The sequence below is a fragment of the Acyrthosiphon pisum genome, chromosome X (genome assembly GCF_005508785.2).
Source record: "Acyrthosiphon pisum isolate AL4f chromosome X, pea_aphid_22Mar2018_4r6ur, whole genome shotgun sequence".
Lineage (NCBI taxonomy): Eukaryota > Metazoa > Arthropoda > Insecta > Hemiptera > Aphididae > Acyrthosiphon > Acyrthosiphon pisum.
This window is the reverse complement of record NC_042493.1, coordinates 20,619,395-20,631,251: the sequence shown is the minus strand read 5'-3', so window position 1 is coordinate 20,631,251 and position 11,857 is coordinate 20,619,395. Positions and strand designations below refer to the sequence as shown.

The following is an 11,857-nucleotide window of genomic DNA, read 5'->3' as shown; positions in this document are numbered from 1 at the left end:
TGTGTTTTGATAATGTATATTTGTTCGTCTCTTTCTCTTTCTTGATCTTCCATTTTTTTCAAGGTTTATTTCTTTATTTGTCTCATCAATATCCATAACTTCGTCACTGTCGTTTTCCGGTTGCTGTTCATCGTGTGTCCTTAGTCTAATAATAAATATTTAAAAAAAATTCGGTTTATTTAATTTATTTATTATACATTATATTTTTATTTACTACTAAGAAAAGTTTTGCACTGATTTTTTATATTTTAGATTCTAAGTGAAGCGAAATGTATTAAGTTAAATTTAAGTTTTTCGTATGTAGGGACACAATTATTAATAACAGAAAAGATTTGAGTATACAAAATTGAAACGTTACTACCAAAGTTATGTATAATCTGCTTTAAATTTAAACATTTTAAGCCAATTATAGTATATTATGTATATTACTTACTGTTCTTTATTAACCACAGCATTAACCATTAAGCCGTGAATAGTAGTTAAATGTCTTCCCAATGAGCCAGTGGTACCTCCGGGACAAGAAAACTCGTTGTTATCATCTTCATCGCATAAATTGCAGTACGCTTTATTTTCAATACGTTTAGCATACTGCCAAACCCAACTTTTTCCACGCATTGACATTTTAGTATTTTACCAATGTACAATATAACAGACATGTATCCGTGGATCGTGCAAACGAACAACAAGTAAAATAAATTTGTATAATCCGAAAAAGCAATACAATTTAATTTAATTTGAACGCGGCACGTGGTATCGATTTAACTTTATCTTATCGAAAACTCGATAAGCGTGTAGTCAATAATGCACTTGAATATAATATACGAGTATATGTAGTATATAATGTGTTATATACTACATAAATGTTGGTAAAAATATTATTTATAACTTTATAAAGGTACATATTTTATATATTATTCGATACCTAAAAACTCGGACGTTTATAGACTCCGCCGAAAAGGTCTTTTTATCTGTAATTTTGTATTTTTAATTGTGTTCTTATAAAAATATATAAACCTTTATTTATGACATATTTATTATTTACACGTGTACTTAAATAACACGAACTTGTACACGTGTAATAAATAATAATACACGTGTATTAAAAATACACGTATAATTTTAGTTATACGAACTAATACACGTATATCAAAACTACACGAACTACACGTGTAATTTCATACACGTGTAATAGACTCTTTCGTCATTACTCCTTTCCAACAACGACAGTAACTCGTCATTTTGTTTTACTTTTTTAGTAGGCCTTTTTTCTTTTAATAATTTTGTTTTCTCAGTATTCAAATTATTTTCAATAAGTTCAATTTCCTGGACTTTAGTGTTTTCTGTTGCAGACATAATTAAAAAATCATTTAAATCACTTGAATTATATTCATCGTCAACAGTTACTGTTACGCTATCTTCTTCTTCGCTATTATTAATTTCATTCGTAGAATTAAAATTAGTCAGACCCCTTCAAAATATAATTTAAAAAATAGTTAGTTGTGTTATTTATTATTTCCATTTTTATAATAAATATTATGTATGAAAATTGTGAGAAAAAAAATAAGTGTATATTTTTAAAGCATATATTTTGCACTATTATAAGCGCATATGTGCATTATTTCCGACCCCTTATTATTATTAATGGGCAATTTCTATAACGGTAAATTAAATTGTTTTTAAATAAAATGTATTCAATATATTATTATTTATTACTCACGTTCGTTCGTAAAAACATACATCCAGAAATGATAATGCATCTGCCAAGGCCCATTTTGTTAGTTTATTTTTTGTCGATGATCCCGTCCCTAGTTTCCTACTCCTTTTATTTTTGTTATACGTATCTTTCATGTTTTTCCATCTCTTTTTGCAATCATCAACTAAAATAATAATAATCAATACCTATTCATTTAAATATTACAGTTGGTAAAACTCTACAGACAATAGAAGTATATTATTACTATTATTATATTATACCTTAATACCAAAATAAAATAAATATCCACCTTATAGGCGCCTTCACAGCTCACCGTGAAACGTGAAACGTGATTTCTTGAAGAATATTCTAAAGCTGTGATTGGTTGAACCACGTGGTAATCTAGTGGTTAACGAGTGGTCAACCATTATTTTTGTTTTTGGTACCTTACCTATACCGTTTATACCGTATAGTTGAGTTCAATCCTACTCCAGCGTGTGTTTACCTCAAAGTTATCTGTGGTTCACCAATACGTTTAATGAATAATGATAGTGGTTCAAAATTCGAATTTGATGTTATCACAGAAAAATTTTATTAATAATTATCAAAATAATAAAAATTTAAAATAATTTACTTTTTAATTTTTAATAAAATAGGTATACCTAAATATTTTAAAATATGCAAGACATCAATCCCTCTCGTGCCGTCGTAGTAAGTAGAAATCAATAATCATTAACATCATAAAGATTGTACACCTGTCTATGATAATTAATTGCTATTAAATATAAGTTGATTCGCACGCTATTTCAACTATGCAAATTGATAAATTAAACACTGTTACTTTGCTTTGCACGCCTATAGCAATTCGGTAGCTTGATTAAGATTATTAATGCATTTTATTCAGGGTCGCATGTGTAAAGACTGCAATTCTTTTATTGTTGGATCAAAATATACATCGCATAGCTGCTTGAACACCTCAAGAACAAGCATTAGCATCCGGCCTAAATCCCCTACATTTCCGCCAATTACTAAGTTGTCTAGTAATAGTAAGCATTTGTTGAACATTTTGATTTACCTACCTAATTCAAAATTCAAAAGTGTAGCTTTTTAGTTATTAAAATATTTTTTCTCAGATGGTGTTAACAAAATATAAAATTAATGTAATATTGTATATAGGTTTTAACTGGAAAGATATAGATCATATAACCGATGAAACTGCCGAATTTGATAAAGTCACTGATGATACAGCTTCAGATATAACATCACAACTTATTCTTGAAGTGGAGAAAAGAAGACCATTATGGGATCATCGACTTCCAAAAGAGAAAAGATATCCCAATGCTATTAATAAGCTATGGGAAGAAATCATAAAGAAATTGAATAGTAAGTAGCTTTTGAATATTATATTACTTAAATACCTATGTAATAAAAATATCACTTTATAACATATAATTTTATAAAAGATTATCTTGTTTTTATAATTACCATGAGGACAAAATAATTTTTAATAATATCATGTTTCATAAATAAACTTTTATGGAAAAACCCTTGAGGGTTTTCAAGCTGGCAACAAAGCCCCAAACATTTGATAATTTATTTTAAAGGTACATTCTCAGCTAAAGATTTGGAAAAAAAATTTGTATACTTAAAAGACCAATATAGAAGAATCAAATCAAAAGAAAATAACAAAGCAAGTGGTTCAAAAGGAGGAAAACCTCAAAAGCCGTGGAAACATTATAATAGTCTAATATTTTTGGATGATGTTATTTTGATGAAAAATAAGTAGGTGACTTTAAAATAATCTATTCAATTATTTTTTATTGATAAATTTGTATTTTATTTATTTTGCCTTAAATATATTTTTACTATAGGACTGTATCAAGTATTGGAGAAAGAGAAGACATCCTGCCTGTGGTGGATTTACAATTTAAAAATGTTGGAACTGAAAATATAAAATTAAGTATGAATGGAAAATTTTATATTATTTAAAACATCAATAATAATATTTGTAACTCTAATCATTGTATATATGATCTAAGATCAGTGGCGTATACAGGGGGTGGGCCTAGTGGGCTGCAGCCCTCCCCAAAATGACAGTTTTTTTTAAATAGAACAACAATATATTTTATTAGGTACTATTATAATTTATAATATTTCATAGCCTGTTGAAAAATAACAAGTACAGTAGCTTCTAAGTAATTGATCACTTGCTAGTTTCTATCTACTATAGCCCACCCCAAAAATGACTTCTATATATTATGCCACTGTCTAAGATTAATACTCTTATATAATAGCTAATATAGTGGATAGTAGAGTATTCTGTGATAATAATAAATCATTTGGTCGATGATAATGATTAATTATTAACTTTTATTACATTTATTCACAGATATAATATATACTATGAGATATTAAAACTGGCTTCACTTTTTTCATGTAAAATGTAAAAATGTTCGCTATCTAGTATAGCATAGATATCTATGTATTTATTAAAGAAAAAGCCAAGGGCAGCTGCCCACCCGGCCTCCCACGAGCGCACGCCTATGATTACAAGTATCTGCTACAATAATTGAAATTAAATGATTTTTTATTTAGAAAAATCTGCAAATAACTACAAATTTGAAGAAGCTTTACTAGAGGAGCTTAAAGCTTCAAGACCGATATCTCCATTACCATTACAAAATATATCATCAGATACAATATTTTGTAACTACATAGTAGATTTAATGTCTGAACTACCACAAAACAAAAAAAGAAAAGTACAAGGAGTAATAGTTGAATCTATTCTAAGGGAGATGGATAACTGATTTTTCAACATATTATTATTATTGCATTTTATTTATTTTGTAAAACTACAAAGGTTGTTTTTTTAATTTGTATATCACATACATTTGAAGCTGTTAATTTTTTACTTAAATAGTATATACATGTTTTTATTTTGTTTTTAATATATATTATGACATTTTTTAATGAATAACACATTTTAAATCTTATCATATTGAAATGGTAATTCTCCTTCATTCATTAAATGGTTTTTAATTTTTTCTCTTATAACTTTAGCGGTTTGGCCGTAGAAATTTGATCCCATATATTTGAACGCCTAGAGTAAGTTTTAATATAACATGTTGTTATAAGTAAGTTGATATTAAATGTAAAATATATAGTATAAACAAAATAGTAATAATCAAATTATACATTAACCTTCTCTACTTTCATATTTTTTTACGTAGTTGTGAAGCACGACGGAAGCTTGTACAATCGCATTAACCGTTTCTTCAGTTGCTATTATTGGTCGTCGAAATATACGCCATTTAGAGGCCATTATACCAAAAGTATTTTCTATACACCTACGAGCTCTGCTTAACCTTTAAAAATAAAACTACTAATAACTAATATTTACTGGTTTATATAAAACTGAATATTTTAAAATATTATCCGAAATATTTATTACAATGAAAGTTTAATATATAATATATGTTATTTTAACCTATAGTTAAAAACTGCTTCATCAATAGGCAAATTTGCCTTTGATCGGCTAGGATAGGGTCTCATAACATTAGGTAACAACATGAATGCTTCATCTGCTACAATATAGTATGGGATGAACCCATTATCACTATCAATCGGTGCATCATCCGGAAAATCGATTTCATTGCTTATAATTTGTTTGCCTAAATTACATTGTCTAAAGACTCCTCCATCACTTCATCGTCCTGGTGCTCCAATATCAACAGCTGTAAAATTGTACTTGGCATCACATATTGCTAAGAGTACAATGCTGTGAGTTCCCTTGTAATTGTAGTACATTGAACCACTATTAGAAAATGCCTATACAATTGAAATAACTATTTAATATTCATAGTTATATCAAATCTATAATTTAAATTCTAACCTGATGAACAATATGTTTTCCATCCATAGCTCCCACACAGTTCGGCATATAGCATATTCCAATAATTATTAAATCCTTCAGACACTTCCAACCAAGCATGCTTATTTGGAGTAAAAAACACCTACAGAAAAAATTAATATGCCCTCAGAAAATTTGTCATTTTATTTTTGAAAAGATTTATCTCAACAATTCCATAGTGTATGCCAATTTTATTACTTTATCTTTGAGTACTTCCCATAGAGCCAAACAACATTCTTTAATAAGTCCTGATACAGTAGACTCTCCTATTCTAAAAGAATACATTATACTGGCCATACTATCGCCAGTTGCTAAGTACCTACATACAGTGTCATATTTATTAATATATAAAATATATTGAGTGTCGGCCTGGCTGTGGGGCCTCTCCATTTTTTTTTTTATAGGGTACATTCTTTAATTGGTTGGCTTATTCAATAATGGACTTTATATAATTTTAAGATGAAATTTTTCTTTTTCAATTTTTGGAGCTCAAGGCAAAGTATTATATTTTGATTGACTCAGATAAACTAGTTGATAAAATTGCAAAATCACCTTGTCAATTAAAAAAAATTACTGATATAAATAAAATAAATTGTACAATTTGTATTATACATGTAGTAGATATCACATTAAAACATAGATATTAAGTTGTATATTATAAGGTATTATTTCTATAGTATTCTAGTATTAAGTACCTATAAATAGTTACTCTAACTATATGTAGTTAACTTAATTGTTTGTGTATAAAATAAGTTAACTTTAAAAATGTATAATATTTTGTATTACATATAACCACTTATTTATATCATTTTATGAGATGACATTCTTGAGGGCCCTTTATAAGAAATACATCTGGGCATTTTAGATACCAGGACGACACTGTATATTAATATATTATTGTATTAGTATATTTAAGTATTAATTATTTTCATTTAATGTATTGTACTCAATGTCATAATTTAATTATTAATACTACCTCAATGTTGCAGATAATATTTCTCTGGGTGAAAGAATATCAGGCCTGTATGGATGTCTGTAAATTAAAGGACCAACTAAACTAACTAGATCTTCAAAATTTGATGAGCTCATGCGCATGAAATTGAAAAACATTGCTGAGTTATTCAGTTGATACTCTTTTACAAGTGTAGTGTAGTGATCCAAACGTCTACGTTCTTTGAAAATAGGTCTTACATGCCACCTTCGGTCTTTTTTTCTGCTACTTTTATATATATATAATCCCAATAATAATCAGTACTTATTACTTAAACACATTAGTGTTTACAACTTTAATATTTACCTATTCTTTAAAATATGAACTGCACTTGCAATTAATAATTTTCGTCTGTGAACCTTTTTTTGGTATTCGTAGTATTCCAATGAAGACATATTTAACAAAATGTTTAACGATAAAAATATATTAATATATTAAAAAAATTGACTTAATAAATCTACTTAAAAGAAGCTAAAAAATTAATTATATATAGTTAGGAACGAAATTATAATAATAATATTCTATTTTTCCCGCTTTTATTTAAAACTTACCTACATTTTAACCTACAAATATTAATGTTATTATTTTATTCTGTGGTATAATAAAATATACCAATTTTACGGAAAAATAATACGTGAACTACGAAACATAAAGACGTGAACAAATTATAAATTATCACGTTTCACGTTTCACGGTGAGCTGTGAAGGCGCCTTATGACGTTATGGTTCTAGATTTGTTCCTATTTTTAAAAACAATTTAGATTATGATGACAAAATTAAAACCAAACTGTATATAACTATAAATAGTACCTATCTACTATATTTAGTCGAATAACGTACCTACATATTTTGTTGATTTTATGTGAAAATAAATATAAAAACAAAAAGGAAATATTTCGTTCACTTAAATTAAATTAAATTATGTATACGAAATAATTAATATTATATTATTAACTATATATACGTACAGCAGTTATTTGCAAACAGTTGTAATTATTTTAATACTACTGTGGCAGAAATACTACATTTTACAATGGTAAATTAAAAAAAATGTATTATTAACATGATACGTGTTTTTTTAGATATATGGCAACGGGAGAATCGCTCAGGTTATTGTCTTTTTCATTCAGGATTTCTCAAAGTTATATTACACGTATAATACAATTGGTCCTAAAGAGTTTAAGTGCTCGTCTAAAGCCAGTCTTATTAAAGCGAAAGTTTTTGTTACGAAGTTTTTCCTGCTTAATAAGGCTTAAAACATACCTCAGATCAACTATGGGACAATAAAGACTGTCTGATTTAGCTATATTACAAATTGAAAGGAATCGAGTTATAGATTCCGAAATTGTAATTGACGAGTTCAACGCAGCAGCAACTGTACATAGTAGATGTTTAAGTTTAATTTAATTTTGTTAATTAATATGTATTAATATTTATTATATCAATGTAATGAATAAATAAATTACATTATTGACTAATTATTTTCATTTGTATAATACAATTTACTTACTTCATATCAATGATAATACTAAATTGTGTACACAATTTTGATCGAGGAACTAGAATTGAGTAATAAGTTGTAAATAAATTTGCAAGTGAAACGGGAGATTTTGACATTTTGTAGAAAGTTTGTAACTTTCCTGATTAGTTTTGCACCCTCTGAATTTCAGCGAAATTACGCCTATGAAAATCAGTATTATTATTTTAATTTGTTATTATAGGTAATCGTAATTAATTACTTCACAGTTACTTTTCTTACAATATCATAAATTTCGATTCTTTATTAGGTTCCTAAAGTAATAATGGTAAATTGGTAAATGGTATTCGATTGTTGGCATTAATGTTTTAGGTATGGAGGTTAAAAAAAATTGTGTAATGAAAAAAGTGCAATGTTTTGTGGTGCTCTTCTCGTAGTCGGATATACTTGAAATTTGAACCATATAGGTAGGAATCTTTGGGTGGTATTATCCTTATATGTTTTCCATCAAGAACACCTCCACAGTTTATAACTTGCCAGCGATTTTTAAATCCATTTGTTTGCGGCGCAAACAGGGTCAGTGTGGTGTTGTGTTCATGTTCAGTGTTGCCATAATATACAAGTCAAATAAAGCAAAACCCACGTACTGTTAAGGCTATAAAAGGCTAAATATTTTTTTCAGAAAAATACTAGATAACGCTGATAACGCCATGAGACTGTGGCGCGCAGCGGATCGGATGAGTGATCACGAACAGATCCCTGCGGCCAACTATGCGCTAGTAATAAACGACGACTCGGATAGAGTAAGATTATGAAATAACTTTATTTAACACCTTTAACGAAATATATTTACAAGGGCCGTAGGCCAATAAATACAATACAACGGAGGCCGGAGGCCGGTCACACGTCGGGGGACGACTCGAACGAGTGAAAACAACGAGACCGCACGAAACGTCGGCAGGTGACGACAGGTCGCGTGCACTTCCCTGGTATGCCGTGACCCGGTGGGTCAGCGCGAGCAGCAGGACGAAGCGGGACCGTGTGGCGTGCACCGGCGTTAGAAACACGTGGTCGTTACGACGGAGGAGAAAATTGTGCGTCGACGGTAGAGAAAAAACTAGAACGAGGCGGCCGTCCGGCACTTCGTCGTCGCTGCGGACGCCGCAGTGCCGGGCGGTGCTGCCAACCGCGGCGGTGTGACCGACAGGGGAAAATGTTGTGGTGGGCAGTGGCCCACCACAAGACAATTTCATTCCTCTGATAAAATATTATCCCTTATCATTTATCACCACTAACGAAGATTGTAATAATCTAAGGTTTTAAGTTTTTAACACAGTCAGACAGTCTTTACTCTTTATAGTTTAATCCTTTTTATTAAATATTTATATAACAAATTAAAAAAAAAAAAAATAACAAACTTTTTAGTATTAACAGTTCTCAGTTAACTTAAACATTGCACATAAATAAACAAATAACAGCAACATTATTTATTAACTGTCTAATAATTGTATAAAGCAAACAATAGTTAAAATTAAAAATTAAATTCTGTGTTTAATAGTAAACCAACATCATCGATACTATTCTCTTCATTGTTGGATATAGTTCCTATGGTTCCTTCATTTGACGTTGAACTAGTATCTTTCACATTTTTATTGTAATAAAACGACGTTCCTGTTTGCTTCAACACTTCTGAAGGAAACTGGTATTCAGAACAACATACCTCACTTCTTTTTAGTCCTGCCCTTACTGTTAAGATGCTATCTAATAGTTTAGGGCCCATTCTATTTCTTAGTTTGGTTTTTACAATATTCATCTGGCTAAACAATCGTTCAACCTCAGCATTGGACCAAGGTAGTACAAGTAGTCTTCTTGCAAGAGAAGAAAGTTCAGCAAATGGATTCAAACCACTTGCATCAGTGTAATTGGAAACTTCACCCCAAAAATTAACAGTATTAGACTTCTCCACCCATTTTACACTAACAATGTTGGCCCACTGTACATTAATTTTATCAATTGTACTTCCATCTAACATAAATAATTCTGCTAAAGGAGTAAGTGGTTCTTTTATACACTGCGATACATTTTTAATTGAAATTAAATTTACTTTTTCTAATACATCAATGTTCTTTGGTACCCGTTGTTGCAACTGCTTTAATAGGACTTGTAAAAACTTCAGGCACCTTTGTTTTAATTGTTGTTTACTATCTTCAGAGGATTTACTTGATAGTAATATCTGTTCAAACTCATAACCAAAATAAACATTGTTCATGGTATAACTATTCACATTTGCTGTTAATGGATTGAGACGACATTGTGGGTTAATAAATCGTTTTGCTATTGACCGCACCATATTAGTTAAATCTGTGAGTAATTTGCTTGGATCGGCTGTATTTGGCTCAAAAGATTTATTGACTTTCTGAATTTCTTCCAGAATAGGATATAAAAATTTTAAATATGCAAAGTTGTTAGTATCACAGTACATTGCATGAAGAGTATCAGCCATATAACATTTTTCACTTTGCTTGGTAATTCCAAATAAAGTTTTAAGTTCAACCCATTGCTTTAGAATACGACTGCTGTTTCTATTGATAACCATCTAGTAGCACATGCTTTAACTATCTTTAATGGATCATGGCCATCATTAATTGCTTTGAAAAAATTTTTGTACTGAATCTGTCTTAAAGTAGAATGCGAAAACCAATTGTAGGTCTCTCTAATCAAATAATCTATGTTTCTTGGTAAAGTATCAGCTGCTGCAGCTGATACTGCTAATTGCAGCGAATGGCATATACATGGGATATGTATTAATGATGGTATTTCTTCTTTTAATTTTACATAAACACCATTATTAATGCCTGCCATGTCTGTACCAATTCCACTCAAATTTTTGATACCCAAACCTTTACTAAGTAGTGTCGATTTTACAGTATTAATCAAGGCGTCTGCATCGCAAGACTCCATTTCTACTAGTGATAAATATGTTGAAGTCACCTGTCTTCTATCTGTATCAAAATACATAATTGTTATTCCCAAGAACTTAAGCACACTTATATCGGTTGACTCGTCAATTAAAATGGTAAATGGCTCATTATTGATTTTTTTTTTAAATTCATTTTGAAAATGGGGAGCTAATACGTTGCAAATTATACCAGTGCATTTAGTTCTGTGCAATTTCATTGAATCAGCGGCCTCAGACGATTTAAAACAATTTTTACATAATTCTTCTAAATGATCACATGATAATACTGAACTATGTGCTGCTATGAATAAGCATATTGCACTTTCTGCCTGAGCTGTCTTGGTGGTAATTGGTTTGATGAATGTTGTTAATGCCCTCGATGCAGAAAAGTTTTTGGTAGTTTCCAAATGCTTTTTTGTTTTTAAATGCTGATTTAAATCATACTTTTTGGTTCGGATATCACACTTACAAAATCTACACCTTACCTTAGTATTGTCATTCTCAAGTTCAACTATCCATTCTTTAAAATTTTTATCTTTCATCCGTTCTTCACGAAACTTTTGTGCATACTGTGGTGCCATAATTTCAAATATTTTATAACACAAAGATATTAAGACGGTAAGTCGGTATTCAGTAGGTGCAAAAACAAATTCAAAATTTCAAAAGATAAATCACTATGTATGCACCAACATGAAAGTCTAAACAGTTGTTACTTATTAGTACTAAACTATAGACAATACAATTACTGTTAACTACTATTTTAATATTGTGTTTGTAATAATTATTGTCAACAACTAACAAGAGTATAATATTATAGTATTATTATA

The 11,857-nt window shown here is 29.6% G+C and overlaps 2 protein-coding genes across 2 annotated transcripts; both read right to left on the bottom strand.

Moving 5' to 3' along the window:
• Positions 1 to 4,676: 4,676 nt before the first annotated feature.
• Positions 4,677 to 6,713, bottom strand: LOC107882599 (putative nuclease HARBI1). Its single transcript, XM_016801187.1, has 6 exons — positions 6,580 to 6,713; positions 5,773 to 5,922; positions 5,586 to 5,706; positions 5,442 to 5,521; positions 5,195 to 5,348; positions 4,677 to 4,793 (listed from the first exon to the last, which is right to left on the bottom strand). Exons 1-6 carry the CDS (start codon positions 6,711 to 6,713, stop codon positions 4,677 to 4,679), a joined length of 756 nt encoding a protein of 251 aa, XP_016656676.1.
• Positions 6,714 to 10,633: 3,920 nt separating this feature from the next.
• LOC103308092 lies at positions 10,634 to 11,611 on the bottom strand. The gene has a single exon (XM_008180832.1). It carries the CDS (start codon positions 11,609 to 11,611, stop codon positions 10,634 to 10,636), a length of 978 nt encoding a protein of 325 aa, XP_008179054.1.
• Between the last annotated feature and the right edge of the window lie 246 nt (positions 11,612 to 11,857).